This window comes from Salmo salar, chromosome 27, assembly GCF_965601325.2.
Source record: "Salmo salar chromosome 27, fSalSal1, whole genome shotgun sequence".
NCBI classification, from domain to species: domain Eukaryota; kingdom Metazoa; phylum Chordata; class Actinopteri; order Salmoniformes; family Salmonidae; genus Salmo; species Salmo salar.
Genome location: NC_138317.1, coordinates 36,681,231 through 36,699,379, shown reverse-complemented (window position 1 = coordinate 36,699,379; position 18,149 = coordinate 36,681,231). Strand labels below are relative to the sequence as shown.

At 44.3% G+C, this 18,149-nt stretch overlaps 1 protein-coding gene across 5 annotated transcripts in view; it reads right to left on the bottom strand.

Annotated features, from left to right (window-relative positions):
- LOC106588992 (focal adhesion kinase 1) overlaps positions 1-18,149 on the bottom strand; it is a 110,901-nt gene that overhangs the window by 5,847 nt on the left and 86,905 nt on the right. For all 5 annotated transcript variants that reach the window (XM_014178603.3, XM_082970236.1, XM_014178596.3 and 2 more), the window contains 5 exons: positions 16,169-16,306; positions 15,797-15,928; positions 9,370-9,432; positions 8,476-8,515; positions 8,216-8,319 (listed from right to left, as the gene is read on the bottom strand). In XM_014178603.3, coding sequence (XP_014034078.3) covers positions 8,216-8,319; positions 8,476-8,515; positions 9,370-9,432; positions 15,797-15,928; positions 16,169-16,306 — 477 coding nt within the window. The remainder of the gene's footprint in view (positions 1-8,215; positions 8,320-8,475; positions 8,516-9,369; positions 9,433-15,796; positions 15,929-16,168; positions 16,307-18,149) is intronic.

Here is an 18,149-nt window from a genome sequence, read left to right as displayed (position 1 = left end):
TACATCAACACAATACAAGCAGACAGAAGACAACATGTAATACATCAACACAATACAAGCAGACAGAAGACAACATGTAATGCATCAACACAATACAAGCAGACAGAAGACAACATGTAATACATCAACACAATACAAGCAGACAGGGCACAGCGTTTTAAAACAATGCAACAATACTGCCCTACCAAGCAAGAAGGCAGTAACTGCTCATAGCGTGGAACTGAAAGAAATGGCTTTTATTTACCTTGGTTTCACACTAACTTTATGCAGTTAACTGCTAACATGACCCCCATTTTCTCCAGAACACAATACAATAGAGGCAGGATACTTGTCCACCTGATTAAGCATTTATTTAATGTAGCAAAAATGACTAACTCATTTTCGACCAAATGAGCCGTTACTGCCTTTTTGTTTGGTAGGGCAAAATAGTACCTCCCTGTTTCACTCCGTTTTGAGCCAGAAAGAGAAAGATCTGAGTACTAACTGGATGTTGAACTGACAGGAAGATCTAAAGGCCTGCACTATCGTATTTGGAGGTAATGTATGGTATTCTATTGTGTTTGGAGGTAGTGTATGGTAATGTATGGTATGCTATTGTATCTGGAGGTAGTGTATGGTAATGTATGGTATGCTATTGTATCTGGAGGTAGTGTATGGTAATGTATGGCATGTTATTGTATCTGGAGGTAGTGTATGGTAATGTATGGTATGCTATTGTATCTGGATGTAGTGTATGGTAATGTATGGTATGCTATTGTATCTGGAGGTAGTGTATGGTAATGTATGGTATGCTATTGTATCTGGAGGTAGTGTATGGTAATGTATGGTATGCTATTGTATCTGGAGGTAGTGTATGGTAATGTATGGTATGCTATTGTATCTGGAGGTAGTGTATGGTAATGTATGGTATGCTATTTTGTTTGGAGGTAGTGTATGGTAATGTATGGTATGCTATTTTGTTTGGAGGTAGTGTATGGTAATGTATGGCATGTTATTGTATTTGCAGGTACTGTATGGTAATGTATGGTATTCTATTGTATTTGGAGGTATTTTATGATAATGTATGGTATTCTATTGTATTTGGAGGTATTGTATGATAATGTATGGTATGGTATTCTATTGTATCTGGAGGTATTGTATGATAATGTATGGTACATGGCTTTAACTATTGAGATCAAAGGAAGATGAGAAGGGAGCTTTGGACTGGACTTGGCTGGGTTCTATCTTGTTAGGAACCACTACTTTCCTTGAGCACTTCTATCCTCCACTGTATTAAAAGCCTTAGAGTTTTAACAGGGTTTTATTTTCAGAGCTAGAAGAAGAGAGGCCTCTCTAAGGGTCTCCCTTCAAACTGCCTGCCTAGAAAGTTACGAGAGGGAAAAAACACACTCTTCGAAAACAGTCTTCATTTCACTGGCTCCTTTCTAAATGGACAGTTGTTGGCGTTGCATAACTAGGGCCCAAAATAAAGCCCAGAAAGTGTGGTTTTCCCTGGGGCTTTTTCTGGGCCGGCTTGTCGGCATCTGTATGGAGCCTGTGTAGGGGTGGATGGTGGGATGACCCTGGCTGTGTAGGGGTGGATGGTGGGGTCAGGGTGGGATGACCCTGGCTGTGTAGGGGTGGATGGTGGAGTCAGGGTGGATGGTGGAGTCAGGGTGGATGGTGGGGTCAGGGTGGATGGTGGAGTCAGGGTGGATGGTGGGGTCAGGGTGGATGGTGGAGTCAGGGTGGATGGTGGAGTCAGGGTGGATGGTGGAGTCAGGGTGGGTGGTAGGGTCAGGGTGGATGGTGGAGTCAGGGTGGATGGTGGAGTCAGGGTGGATGGTGGAGTCAGGGTGGATGGTGGAGTCAGGGTGGATGGTGGAGTCAGGGTGGATGGTGGAGTCAGGGTGGATGGTGGAGTCAGGGTGGATGGTGGGGTCAGGGTGGATGGTGGGGTCAGGGTGGGATGACCCTGGCTGTGTAGGGGTGGACGGTGGGGTCAGGGTGGGTTGACCCTGGCTGTGTAGGGGTGGATGGTGGGGTCAGGGTGGGATGACCCTGGCTGTGTAGGGGTGGATGGTGGAGTCAGGGTGGATGGTGGAGTCAGGGTGGATGGTGGGGTCAGGGTGGATGGTGGAGTCAGGGTGGATGGTGGGGTCAGGGTGGATGGTGGAGTCAGGGTGGATGGTGGAGTCAGGGTGGGTGGTAGGGTCAGGGTGGATGGTGGAGTCAGGGTGGATGGTGGAGTCAGGGTGGATGGTGGAGTCAGGGTGGGTGGTAGGGTCAGGGTGGATGGTGGAGTCAGGGTGGATGGTGGAGTCAGGGTGGATGGTGGGGTCAGGGTGGATGGTGGGGTCAGGGTGGATGGTGGGGTCAGGGTGGATGGTGGGGTCAGGGTGGATGGTGGGGTCAGGGTGGATGGTGGAGTCAGGGTGGATGGTGGGGTCAGGGTGGATGGTGGAGTCAGGGTGGATGGTGGGGTCAGGGTGGATGGTGGGGTCAGGGTGGATGGTGGAGTCACGGTGGATGGTGGAGTCAGGGTGGATGGTGGGGTCAGGGTGGATGGTGGAGTCAGGGTGGATGGTGGAGTCAGGGTGGATGGTGGGGTCAGGGTGGATGGTGGAGTCAGGGTGGATGGTGGGGTCAGGGTGGATGGTGGGGTCAGGGTGGATGGTGGGGTCAGGGTGGATGGTGGAGTCAGGGTGGATGGTGGAGTCAGGGTGGATGGTGGGATGATTTCCATCTAGTCCCCAACCCCCCCTGTCCTCCCTGCAGCCAAACAACTGCTTTTCCCAGGGAGAAAGTGGAGCGTATCCAATAGCTTTCATTTATTACTTTAGTTCCACATGAGCTGAGAATGATGGAAGCTGTTTTTTTCCTGACAGTCATTGTAGATTCTATATTTCTATGGACAAGCATGATGCCTGGTATTTACTGTACGTCTACATCATTGTGTTCTAAATGCAGACACACCTACTCATTCAAGGTTTTACTTTTTTTTTTAAACTATTTTCTACATTGTAAAATAATAGTGAAGACATCAAAAAGATGAAATAACACATATGGAATCATGTAGTAACCAAAAAAGTGTTAAACAAATCAAAATATATTTTATATTTGAGATTCTTCAAATTAGCCACCCTTTGACTTGATGACAGCTTTGCACACTCTTGGCATTCTCTCCACCAGCTTCATGAGGTAGTCACCTGGAATGCATTTCAATTAACAGGTGTGCCTTGTTAATTTGTGGAATTTCTTTCCTTCTTAATGCATTTGAGCCAATCAGTTGTGTTATGACAAGGTAGGGGGGTATACAGAAGATAGCCCTATTTGGTAAAAAGACAAAGTCCACATTATGGCAAGAACAGCTCAAATAAGCAAAGAGAAACGACAGTCCATCCTTACTTTAAGACATGAAGGTCAGTCAATCCGTAAAATTTCAAGAACTTTCAACATTTCTGCAAGTGCAGTCGCAAAAACCATCAAGCCCTATGATGAAACTGGCTCTCATGAGGACAGCCACAGGAAAGGAAGAGGATAAGTTCATTAGAGTTACCAGCCTCAGAAATTGAAACCCAAATAAATGCTTCTTAGAGTTCAAGTAACAGACAAATCTCAACACCAACTGTTCAGAGGAGACTGCGTGAATCAGGCCTTCATGGTCGAATCGCTGCAAAGAAACCACTACTAAAGGACACCAATAAGAAGAAAAGACTTGCTTGGGCCAAGAAACACAAGCAATGGACATTAGACCGGTGGAAATCTGTCCTTTGGTCTGCTGAGTACAAATGTGAGATTTTTGGTTCCAACAGCCTTGTCTTTGTGAGATGCGGTGTGGGTGAACGGATGATCTCCGCAAGTGTATTTCCCACCATGAAGCATGGAGGAGGAGGTGTTATGGTGTGTGGGTGCTTTGCTGGTGACACTGTCTGTGATTTATTTAGAATTCAAGGCACACTTAACCAGCATGGCTACCACAGCATTCTGCAGTGATACACCATCCCATCTGCTTTGAGCTTGGTGGAAATATTATTTGTTGTTCAACAGGACAATGACCCAACACACCTCCAGGCTGTATAAGGGTTATTTGACCAAGAAGGAGAGTGATGGAGTGCTGCATCAGATGACCTGGCCTCCACAATCACCCGACCTCAACCCAATTGAGATGGTTTGGGATGGGTTGGAACGCAGATTGAAGGAAAAGCAGCCAACATGTGCTCAGAATATGGAATGTTGGAAAAGCATTCCAGGTGAAGCTGGTTGAGAAAATGCCAAGAGTGTGCAAAGCTGTCATCAAGGCAAAGGGTGGCTACTTTGAAGAATCTCAAATATAAAATATATTTTGATTTGTTTAACACTTGTTTGGTTACTACATGATTCCATGTGTTATTTCATAGTTTTGATGTCTTCACTATTATTCTACAATGTAGAAAATAGTAAAAAAAATAAAGAAAAACCTGTGAATGAGTAGGTGTGTCCAAACTTTTGACTGGTACTGTTTGTATGTGTGACCTCTGTAAGTGTGTATATCTATCCACATGTGTGTCTTCAGTGTGTATATCTATCCACATGTGTATTCAGTGTGTATATCTATCCACATATGTCTGAGTACTTTGGGTTGGGCTAGCCTTGCTCTGTACTGTCTGAGGCTTGGCTGAGAGAGAGGGAGGGAGAGAGCTGATCTAGGAGCCCCGTTCTGTTGACTAGCAGCAACTTTAACCGCCTGGGCTCTTGGTGAAGCAGGGGAAATACTGACATGTTTTCAGAGCTTTTCCTGTCCTGATCCCCATCTGCTCTGAATCTGGCTATAGGTTAGAGTTCTCACCGCTCCTGAATAAACTGGGAGGACGTATTTACGTCAGAACTTATAACGGAACTGGTGATAGTCCGGTAAGAAATAGAAATCATGCTTGAAACGGCAGCAGTAACCCATAGCAACCAAAAGCAAATGCATTGTCTCCATGTTAAAGTACTGGTCTCTTTCTCATACAACATTATAGTGATACTTCAGTAACTCCCCTGAGGATGAGGGTTCAGGCTCAAGAGCTTTTCCTGACCACTAACCTGACCGGGAAAAACTCTGGGCCCTGCTACTCCTAGACCATGTGACCTGACCGGAAGAAACTCTGGGCCCTGCTACTCCTAGAGCATGTGACCTGACCAGGAGAAACTCTGGGCCCTGCTACACCTAGAACATGTGACCTGACCGGGAGAAACTCTGGGCCCTGCTACTCCTAGAGCATGTGACCTGACCAGGAGAAACTCTGGGCCCTGCTACACCTAGAACATGTGACCTGACCGGGAGAAACTCTGGGCCCTGCTACTCCTAGACCATGTGACCTGACCAGGAGAAACTCTGGGCCCTGCTACTCCTAGAGCATGTGACCTGACCAGGAGAAACTCTGGGCCCTGCTACTCCTAGAACATGTGACCTGACCGGGAGAAACTCTGGGCCCTGCTACTCCTAGACCATGTGACCTGACCAGGAGAAACTCTGGGCCCTGCTACTCCTAGACCATGTGACTTCACCAGGAGAAACTCTGGGCCCTGCTATTCCTAGTGTAGCTCTAGGTATGAGTCATGTACCTGGTCCCAGATCTATTTGTGCCGTCTTGACCACTGACCTGATCAGGTTCAGGTTCATCTGCCTCACCTAAAGCCCATTCTTGTGGGAAGCTGCTATAGACCACCAAGTGCTAACAGTCAGTATCTGGATAATATGTGTAAAATGCTTGATAATGTATGTGATATCAACAGAGAAGTATATTTTCTGGGTGATTTAAATATTGACTGGCTCTCATCAAGCTGCCCACTCCAGAAAAAACTGTAACCAGTGCCTGCAACAAACAGCACAGGAATGTAATCATCAACATGTATTGATCACATTCATTGACTCAGATGGCTCATTCATCACAAAACCCACTGATATTGCCAACTACTTTAATGACTTTTTCATTGGCAAGATTAGCAAACTTAGGCATGACATGCCAGCAACAAACGCTGACACTACACATCCAAGTATATCTGACCAAAATATAAAAAATAAGAATTGTACTTTTGAATTCCGTAAAGTCAGTGTGGAAGAGGTGAAAAAATTATTGTTGTCTATCACCAATGACAACCCACCGGGGTCTGACAATCTGGATGGAAAATTACTGAGGATAATAGCGGACAATATTGCCACATCTTCAATTTAAGTCAACAAAAACGTAAGTCCTCAGGCCTGGAAGGAAGCTAAAGTCATTCCGCAACCCAAGAATAGTAAAGCTCCCTTTACTGGCTCAAATAGCTGACCTGTTACCAACACTTAGTAAACTTCTGGAAAAAATTGTGTTTGACCAGATACAATGCTATTTCACAGTAAACAAATTGACAACAGACTTTCAGCACACTTATAGGGAAGGACACTCAACAAGCACAGCATAAACACAAATGGCTGATGATTGGCTGAGAGAAATTGATGATAAAATGATTGTGGGGGCTGTCTTGTTAGAGTTCAGTGCAGCTTCTGACATTATCGATCATAGCCTGCTGCTGGACAAATGTATGTGTTATGGCTTTACACCCACTGCTATAATGTGTCTAACTAACTCTGACTTTTTTTGTTGTTGCTAGAAGTTGTCTAACTAACAGAACACAGAGGGTGTTCTTTAATGGAAGCCTCTCAAACATAATCCAGGTAGAATCAGGAATTCTCCAGGGTAGCTGTTTAGGCCCCTTACTTTTTTCAATCTTTACTAACGAGATGCGTAAAGCCAGTGTGTCTATGTATGCGGATGACTCAACACTATACATGTCAGCTACTACAGCAACACTTAACTTGACTGCAACACTTAACAAAGAGCTGCAGTTAGTTTCGGAATGGGTAGTAAGGAATAAGTTAGTCCTAAATATTTCCAAAACTAGAAGCATTGTATTTGAGACAAATCATTCACTAAACCTTAACCCTCAACTACATCTCATAATGAATCATGTGGAAATTGACCTAGTTGAGGTGACTAAACTGCTTGGATTGTAAACTGTCATGGTCAAAACATATTGATACAACAGTAGCTAAGATGGAGGAGAAGTCTATCCATAATTAAACGCTGCTCTGCCTTCTTCACAACACTATCAACAGGGCAGGCCCTACATGCCTTAGTTTTGTCGCACCTGGACTACTGTTCAGTAGTGCGGTCAGGTGCCAGAAAGAGGGATTTGGGAAAATTGCAGTTGGCTCAGACTAGAGAAGCACATCTGGCCCTTAAAAGTACACGGAGAGATAACATTAATGACATGCATGTTAATCTCTCATGGCTCAAAGTGGAAGAGCGATTGACTTCATCACTACTTGTTTTTGTAAGAGGTGTTGACATGCTGAATGTACTGAGCTGTCTGTTTAAAATACTAGCACACAGCTCAGACACCCATGCATACCCCACAAGACATGCCACCAGGGGTCTCTTCACAGTCCCCAAGTCCAGAACAGACCATGGGAGGCACACAGTACTACATAGAGCCATGACTACATGGAACTCTATTCCACATCAGGTAACTGATGCAAGCAGTAGAATCAGATTGAAAAACAAGTAAAAATACACCTTATGGAACAGCGGGGACTGTGAAGAGACACACACAAAGGTACAGACACATGCATATGCACACATTGTGATATTGTTGTATGATGGAATTAAACATTTTGTATTGTAGATATGTAGTGGTGTAATGTTATATGATGTACTGTTTTATCTTTTATTTTATATGTAATGTAAATGATTTAATATGTTTGAACCCCAGGAAGAGTATCTGCTGCCTTGGCAGGAACTAATGGGGATCCATAATAAACCCCAGGAAGAGTATCTGCTGCCTTGGCAGGAACTAATGGGGATCCATAATAAACCCCAGGAAGAGTATCTGCTGCCTTGGCAGGAACTAATGGGGATCCATAATAAACCCCAGGAAGAGTATCTGCTGCCTTGGCAGGAACTAATGGGGATCCATACTAAATACAAATTGCACAAACAAATGTAGGACCACGCTCAACCAAGCTGTGATGGTGACCCTGGAGTAGGACATTAAGACAGTGTTGTCTTGTTGCTGTGATGGTGACCCTGGAGTAAGACATTAAGACAGTGTTGTCTTGGTGCTGTGTTGGTGACCCTGGAGTAAGACAGTGTTGTCTTGGTACTGTGATGGTGATCCTGGAGTAACACATTAAGACAGTGTTGTCTTGGTGCTGTGAGTGTTTCTGTACCTTGACCCCCTCGTTGTAGCTGTCTACGGGGTTGAGGCTGGCCAGACTGCCCAGGTGGCTGGGGGCTCCAGGACGAGGAGGCTTCTTAGGAGGGGCCACATGCTCTGAGAGGAGAGAGAGAGAAGGAGGGAGGAGAGTTAATGTGTGTGTGTGTGGGGGGGGGGGGGGGGAAATACATGAATATCAGAACACATAGAGTAGATAGACTCATGTTGCCATTCCAGTATGTGGAGTGACATATGTCCTGAGGACTGTCTTACCTGGTTTCCCCAGTCCCACTGGTTGGTATACGTTTCCTGTCTGAGGGGAAACATAGAAACACAAACAAATGATTAGAAAGGCACACTGGCACTTTTCTGTCTGTCTGTCTGGCTGACTGTGCTTTTCCAACAGCACTCTGGATTAGGGCTTCCCATGGGCCCAGTGTGTTTCAGTGTTGTTGTGGGTACCCTGTGGCTAACAGCACAACATATCTCAGACCCTCAGAGACAAGCAGACAGCTACATTTCTCCAGCTCCTCCTCAAAACCCTCTTCTCTCTTGATTTGAACACACTATGGTGCATTCTGATGTTTCCTCTTCTCAGAGCAGAGACCCACTCAGCCCAGTTTTGTTCTGTAATTACTGTGTGAATGGGTCTGGTTGGTTTGTGGGTGTTCTATAGCTGACGCCTGTTTTTAAAGATTATCCAGCAGCAGAGAGAGAGAGAGAGATGATGGCATGAGAAACTGTTGCCACAGTTCAGTTCCCACCCTCCCTAGTCCCAATATGTCGTCCTAGTGGGACTGGGCTGGTTCAGAGTGTCCAGCTAGAACAAGGCTGTTCAGTATCGGTCCAGGAGGGCCGAAACACTTCTGGTTTTCTCTCCTTCTAACAAGGGACTAATTCAGACCTGGAACACCAGGTGAGTGCTGGAACTACCAGGTAGAAAGAAAGAACAGATGTGTTTGGGACCTCCGGGACCAGGACATCCCTAAGGTAGTATATGTGTATATTACTGAGGCCAGCGCTATAAAATTCAGACAAAATGTCTGTTGTAAAAATGATTGAAATGGAAAAACGTAATAAATACATTGGTTTATTGAAAAACAATATTTCCTGCTCCGTCCCTCTGGGGTATGAACCTAAACAAACGGTGGGTCATGGGAAACTCACCGGCCCCTGGAGACTGCAGTCCTCCCGGTCAATGCTGCCCCGTGAGTTCCTGGATTCTGGCTTCTGACGAGAACACATAGCAGAGGGTCAGAGAACTTTCTAGCTACATCTGACCACCTCATAACCACAACCTCAAAGATTAAAACCTCATCACTAAAACAAATGTTACAGTAGTCTTGAAATAGAATACTATAGAGTCTGTTTCTTACAACATAAGATGAAATGACTGCCGATTTCTCACTCGTGTTTAATTCCATGAGAGCATAGAACTCACAATTCTGTTTGAAACAGATCTGTTCTTTTATCTCGCTGTGTTAACCCTCATTCCCTGCTACCAACAAACAATACTAAATCAACCAATCATCCATCCAGTACAATCTAAAATATATTTCTGCCACCCTGACTGACCACAAAGATATGCAAACACAGACAGTGCAGTGAGATAACTATTTGCACAGAAGGAATCTTCAGAGCTTCAGGAGCACCTTGTTGAGAGTTAAAGATCTTTCCAGGTATCCAAGTACCAGCAGTACAAATCCACACAGAAAGCCACCAAAACAACCACCACCCCTTCCCAGCCATGATCTGTACCGGTTTTCCAAAGCAGGACTTGAAAAGGTGCATCCTCTGAGCTCTGTGAAAAGCGGTGGTCCCATCGGCAGAGTGAGACAACCAACAGACTGACGGTTCTGCTGCTGGATGAGGAATGCTTAAACGTGTCTGACGGATTCATGCAGAGACTGATCCCACAGCAGACTCCTTTTGCTCTGTGGCAGACCTCCTTCTCTCTCTCCCTCTCTCCCTCTCTCTCTCCCTCCTTCCCTCTCTCCCTCCCTCCTTTACTTTCTCCCAGTTGATGATCTCAACCCTTATTTGTGTACAGGAATACATAATCATATGAAACCAAATATTTCACACAAATCACATGAATAAAGATAGTGAATGTATAAATGCTACAGTGGCTAAGGTATACAAAGCAAGACCACGTCAGTGTTGTCGGTTCCGTTGCCAGATCTGCCTAAAGGATCGTTCTAATTCTGAGAACAGCATGAACACTGGCTGAGATTTCCACCCATCTTCACCACATTATCTGGCGGCCAAATGAAACCGGCAGCATTAATGATTGCTCTCCTTCTGAACCCTGGCTGGCCAGGGCTGTGGATAAACAGACGCAGACCAAAATATTTTCCACAGGAAAGCCTTCTGGGAGGGAGAGGGATCATGAAGGGGTGGGGAGGGACTGTTATCACAGAGGCTGGCTGCTCAAATACCAGAACTGTTAAAGATCCCTTTAAATCCAGTCTAGAAAACTCTTAAGTCCTATGCAATTGTCTTGTTGGATGCGGCAACACCACAAACATTTTCAAGTGCCACAAATTGTATCCTTTATCAATGTATTATTTCCACGAAGGTAATTTTCAATATATTGCTCAAACAATGTAGATGGCCTATTCTGGACATGGATCATTTGATTGTATGAGTATTAAATATGAAATATAAAGCCAACAGCAGCTAGGTAGCACTACTGTCATCTTTAACCATCATATAGTTCATATCATCAGTCTAGCTCTCCAGAGAGTCTAGCTCTCCAGAGAAAAGAGAAGGGTTCTAGAATGCTGGCTGATCCCTGATTTTCCCTCAGGAGATGAGTTTGTGGTCACAGTTCGGGTCTCTCTGACACATTCACACTCAGACCCACACCACCCACGCACCTTTACAGCTTTGTTTTTCAAATGAATCCCCTTTTCTCTCCATATCAAAAGGCTAGGGAGAACATCACTCTTCCCACCTTATTTCACTGAATGAAAACAACAATGATCTGGATCTCCTCCAGCTTAGAAAAACAACCCCAGGAGGGGGACGGGCTAAAGATTGAGCTAGTAGAGAAAACACTAGTGTGCGTGACACTGTAATCCAATCCAGATGTTTACCCCAACTAAACAGTCCGCGGCATACTACTGATATAATGGTTCTGGGAGAGACTGACTGGATAACAGTTCATTGAATAAAATAAAAGCAAACCCAAGTGTATTTACTATGACTGTGAACAGTGATTGTCTCCACCCAGCTATCTTAAGATGAATGCACTAACTGTGATCAGTGGTTGTCTCCACCCAGCTATCTTAAGATGAATGCACTAACTGTGATCAGTGGTTGTCTCCACCCAGCTATCTTAAGATGAATGCGCTAACTGTGATCAGTGGTTGTCTCCACCCAGTTATCTTAAGATGAATGCACTAACTGATCTGTGGTTGTCTCCACCCAGCTATCTTAAGATGAATGCACTAACTGATCTGTGGTTGTCTCCACCCAGCTATCTTAAGATGAATGCACTAACTGATCTGTGGTTGTCTCCACCCAGCTATCTTAAGATGAATGCACTAACTGATCTGTGGTTGTCTCCACCCAGCTATCTTAAGATTAATGCACTAACTGTGAACAGTGGTTGTCTCCACCCAGCTATCTTAAGATGAATGCACTAACTGATCTGTGGTTGTCTCCACCCAGCTATCTTAAGATGAATGCACTAACTGTGAACAGTGGTTGTCTCCACCCAGCTATCTTAAGATGAATGCACTAACTGATCTGTGGTTGTCTCCACCCAGCTATCTTAAGATGAATGCACTAACTGATCTGTGGTTGTCTCCACCCAGCTATCTTAAGATGAATGCACTAACTGATCTGTGGTTGTCTCCACCCAGCTATCTTAAGATGAATGCACTAACTGTGATCTGTGATCAGTGGTTGTCTCCACCCAGCTATCTTAAGATGAATGCACTAAATGTAAGTTGCTCTGGATAATACTCAATTGATCTCAAAATCCACACGGCTAAATGTGAAAAACCCTGTTAACTCCTCATTGATTGACTGAATTCTTACTAATAACCACCATAAACATTTGTCTAGTGGGGTATATGATCTCAGTGATCATTATCTCATAATATGTATTAGAGATACCAATCAGCAAAAACACGACTTTTCGTTTAATTAAGGGACATTTAACAAAGTTAAGGTTCTAACCTGCCATGTTCTACTCTGTCTCCTGTATTCCTGACCCTGCCATGTTCTACTCTGTCTCCTGTATTCCTGACCCTGCCATGTTCTACTCTGTCTCCTGTATTCCTGACCCTGCCATGTTCTACTCTGTCTCCTGTATTCCTGACCCTGCCATGTTCTACTCTGTCTCCTGTATTCCTGACCCTGCCATGTTCTACTCTGTCTCCTGTATTCCTGACCCTGCCATGTTCTACTCTGTCTCCTGTATTCCTGACCCTGCCATGTTCTACTCTGTCTCCTGTATTCCTGACCCTGCCATGTTCTACTCTGTCTCCTGTATTCCTGACCCTGCCATGTTCTACTCTGTCTCCTGTATTCCTGACCCTGCCATGTTCTACTCTGTCTCCTGTATTCCTGACCCTGCCATGTTCTACTCTGTCTCCTGTATTCCTGACCCTGCCATGTTCTACTCTGTCTCCTGTATTCCTGACCCTGCCATGTTCTACTCTGTCTCCTGTATTCCTGACCCTGCCATGTTCTACTCTGTCTCCTGTATTCCTGACCCTGCGTTGGCTCTACAACATTTCTCCTCAATATTTATTCCTCTGGCAGATGAACACGCCCCTTTGAAACAATTCATAGAACTGAAAGAAAACCAAAGGTTAGATCTATCTGTCATCCAGATGAGAACTCAGGCCTGGGTCAAAGCAAGGAAAACTGACTCTGTAGTGGACTGGCAATATTTCAGACAAACTGAGAAACAGATGTACTATCTTGATTAAGAAAGCTAAATCAAAAATACTTTTTAAGCTCTCTTTGACCGCTGGTGATCCTTCATTTTTGAAAACATTAAATGCACGGAAGCATACAAATTCCTCTTCTTCCCTGCCTAAGCAAGTTCTGTCTGAATCTGGCATCATAAATGCGAAGAATGGGATAAGTGATGCTTTTAATCCTTTTATCATCTCGGCAGGATTTTTATTTGAGAGGAACTGTGGTTTAATTGACCCTGGTCAGTCAATCGAATCCTCTTCCCTCTGCCCGCCTCTAGCTGACTTGACAGTTAACCCGTCAATTTCTAGTGAATCTTTGTTTTCATTTCAACAATTTACTATGATGTGATGCGTTGCCTTGCTTAAGATTGATGTAAAAAAAAATAACCACTGGGGCTGATATGCTTGATCCATTTCTGCTGCAGCTCTCTGCCCCCCTGCCTGCTGAATCATTGTACTCCTGCCCCCCTCAAATTGGCCTAGACCAGGCTGCATGTAACTGCTTTAAAAATTACTTTACAGATTGAACTCTATGTGTATCTACTGATGGTGTTAAATCAGGTTTTCTGGACACAACAAAAGGTGTCCCGCAGGGTTCAATTTTGGGTTCTGTACCTTTTACTGTTAACATGAACAATATTGACTTGTAACCTGCACTTGTATTCCGATGACACTGTTGTCTATGCTATGGCCCACACGGTTGACCAGGCTCTATCTGAACTATAATCTGTCTTCATTAAATTACAGAAAAACCTTATTGACTTGAAATTAGTATTGACTGCAGGTAAAACTAAGTATATATTGTTCTTTAGAGTGCAAAAATAACTGATGATTTATTTTATTTTTATTATGTATTTTGGATGGTGTCCATATTGATCATGTCCCTGCTCACAAATATCTGAGCATCTGGATAGATTAATATCTGGATAGATTAATATAAGCATATTGATTAGGGCTCCTGAGTGGCGCAGCGGGATAAGGCACTGCATCTCAGTGCAAGGGCGTCACTGCAGTCGCTGGTTCGAATCCAGGCTGCATCACCGGCTGTGATTGGGAGTCCGTCCCATGGGGCGGCGCACAATTGGCCCAATGTCGTCCGGGTTTGGCCGGGGTAGGCCGCCATTGTAAATAAGAATTTGTTCTTAACTGATTTGCCTAGTTAAATAAAGGTAACATAAAAAAATGTAATAAATAAATAATAGTTAGTTACGAAGCTGAGAATGAAAATGGTCTTCCTCTATAGAAATAGGTCCTGTCCCTTGCTAAATAGAAAGCAGATTATTCAGTCGACATTCCCATCGGTCCTAGACTATGGCGACATCATCTATATGAACGCAGCTGCCACTTCATTAAAGCCGTTAGATGCAGTTCTCTACCAGAAAGTTGTTTGGCCCTTTTTGATGTCATGTATAAAGCCCTTTTACAAAAGCTCCCACCGTACCTAACATCATTACTAAACTGTAGACTTATGAGTTACCAGCCCACGGTCTCAGGGATTGCTAACTTTTGAAATCCCTTGTCTCTACTGAATTAGGTGAATCCATTTTTAGTTTCTTGTACCTTATTTCTGGAAAAATCTTCGAAATGTTCATAAATGTGATGTTCTGGTGTCACTAGGTCAATTCAGAAAGCTGATTGAGGATCTTATTACTGATGAATGTGTTTGATTTTTATGACCGTGTTTTTCTTTCTGTTTGCATTTTGCATTTATATTGATGTGTGTATTTCATGTAATTTCTGTAATTCAGGGCTCATCTGACATTAAATCTTACGTAGAGAGAGTATGTCTCTCAGTCACAAGAATCAAGTGATTGATAACGAGGGTGTAGACTGAGGTAGAGAGCATATGTTTCTATTTAGCAGGAGTTAGTGAGGTACAAACAGAGGATGAAAGGTGGTGTCACTAATACACATCCTAATTGGGGATCCAAATAACCAAAGGTGAGATTGCGAGTGTATTAGCTGGTGTTTTAGCATGATAGCAAGAGGGAGCCAGTGTGGGGTAAAAGATGAAGTAGCCAGATGGTACTGGGTGAATAAGGTCGATAAGAGGCTGTTACCAGGAAGATCTCCTTCTGCTCCAGCCAGCGCTGGTCCTCAACCTCTCTCTCTCTCCATTTCTCTCAGGATGGTGTGCGTGTGTGTCAGTAGGTGGTGAATAAGGGTCTGTTAAGGTGTCTCCATACATAGCTTTGTTTTACTTCTAGCAGAACTCAGCTAGGCGGAGTGAACGTCTGTGCTCACTCGCATACTTAAAATACAGTCCTTTGAAAAACTAGAGACAAGTACCGCTTCCTCAAAATAGTCAGAATTAATCTAACACAACTCAAGAAATCTCTCCTTAATTTTGACATTTTTGTAGAGGAGGACTTTGTTGCGCAATTTTACATCAAACTAATGTTTGGTGCAGTATTTCATAAGTGAAAAAATGTGCATGAAAACTAGTCTTATGTCGTTGAATGACAAACATTTCATTTGACAAATCCCTACTGTTGACCAATCACTGACGAAGGGGCGTAAACTTCAGCTACCAAGCTCCGATAAGCCTCAATAAAAAATGTTGTGCGATCCAACAGCCCCAAAAAAACCTGCCGAAGACCAAAATGGATAAAAACATCACAAACTGTTTCGACTGGGAAGCATACGGTAAGCTTTACCAGGAAGCACTCCTCCTGCTCCAACCAGCGCTGGTCCTCCTCCATCTGCTGCTGCTGCATCATCAGCCTCTCCACCATCAGTTGGGGGGGCAGCACCTGGCCCAGACCACGCATGTCCAACGCACCTCCGTCCTGGGAGAGGGAGAGGGGGAAGGGGGAAAGACAGGCAGAGGGGGAGGGAAGGAGAGGGGGATTGAGGGAGAGGGAGGTAGAGAGGATAGTGGATTAGTATTAAGCCTCATCTGTGATTGCTAGAGATGTACCAAGCTCAGACAATAGCTGATGAAATTCAGCAATTTCGCCTGAATACAATTGGCAGAATCACATAGTAAGGAGAGTATACATGTATATTTTTGTGGAGCTCTCTCTCACCTCCATGTTTGGGGACCACATGGGGACGTCTCCTGGTCGGTGGTGGTTCCAGGCCTCCTGAGGGTCCAGAACACCGGCCTGGGGAGAGTACCCTCCACTGGGCATAGCGGGAATAACGTGGGGGCCAGGGTACCCAACCTGGATATGGTAGGACAGACGACAGGTGAAAACCCCATTTTGTTTGGAGAGAGGATTGTGATGATACAAAAGTATTGTCTGTGAGGCAAGGCTGTTCATCATATAACATAGGCCCCAGTTAGCATTTCAGGGGACAGAGAAACACTTAGCTTTCAGTATAACGCAGTACCTCATTATTTACCCTCCAGACACAAAGACCTCTGGGACTTTATGTATATCTGAGCCTATATGTGACATGTGACATTAGCACTGGCTGATAAATATCCTAAAAATAACTGACCTGAAAATAAAAGACAATAACCTATAAATATGCATACCGGCACATAGAACGCCTTTTAAGGCGATAACGTAGTCGAGAGCGATAACAACAGAATCTGAGAGTGGATTTTTCCGCAGATGGAATCTGCCTTAAGTCAACAACGCCAGCAGTTTAAAAAAGTGTTGCAGGAAATTCCCGCTGTCAGCAATGTATTACGGGGAGCTGAGGTGCTGTAAAATAACTTAGTTTGGGGAGATATAATTTCTCATTCTCAATGCATTCACTATTTCAGCTCAGCTGCCATGGGAAGATAGATAGAGGGCAAGCACGTCACGTCACCATAAATTCACCATTTTACGCAAGATGATAAAGTTGATCACGTTCTCCCCCTCTACACACCACTAGCTAGTAAGAACCAAACCACTGCCAAGTAGCTAGAAAAATATTCATTTAAATACATTTACTAAACCAGTATGGTCAGTACCTTATTATCAATGGAAATGGTTCAGATATCTAATGGTAACGGTATAAAGTAATAAACAGTAATACCACAGATATAGAATCAATAGAAGAGACGTGGAACCCCATTCTCATTCTATGGGTAGTACACAGTAAATCAAAATCACATTTTATTGGTCACATACACATATTTAGCAGATGTTATTGCAGGTGTAGTGAAATGCTTGTGTTCCTAGCTCCAACAGCACAGTAGTATCTAACAATTCACAACAATACACAAATCTAAAAGTAAAAGAATGGAATTAAGAAATATATAAATATTAGGACGAGCAATGTCTGAGTGGCATTGACTAAAATACAGTCAAATAGAATACAGTATATACATATGAACCGAGTAAAGCAGTATGTAAACATTATTAAACTGACTAGTGTTCAATTATTAAAGTGACCAGTGATTCCATGTCTACATATATGGGGCAGCAGCCTCTAAGGTGCAGGGTTGAGTAACCGGGTGGTAGCCGGCTAGTGATGGCTGTTTAACAGTCTGATGGCCTTGAGATAGAAGCTGTTTTTCTGTCTCTCGGTCCCAGCTTTGATGCACCTGTACTGACCTCGCCTTCTGGATGGTAGCGGGGTGAACAGGCTGTGGCTCGGGTGGTTGATATCCTTGATGATCTTTTTGGACTTCCTGTGACATCGGGTGCTGTAGGTGTCCTGGAGGGCAGGCAGTGTGCCCCCGGTGATGCTTTGTGCAGACCACACCACCCTCTGGAGAGCCCTGCAGTTGCCGTACAGGCGGTGAAACAGTCCGACAGGATGCTCTCAATTGTGCATCTGTAAAAGTTTGTGAGGGTCTTAGGGGCCAAGCCGAATTTCTTCAGCCTCCTGTGGTTGAAGAGGCGCTGTCGCGCCTTCTTCACAACGCTGTCTGTGTGGGTGGACCATTTTAGATTGTCAATGATGTGTACACAGAGGAACTTGAAGCTTTCCACCTTCTCCACTGCGGTCCTGTTGATGTGGACAGGGGCGTGCTTCCTCTGCTGTTTCCTGAAGTCCACGATTAGCTTCTTCGTTTTGTTGACGTTGAGGTTATTTTCCTGGCACCACTCCGCCAGGGCCCTCACC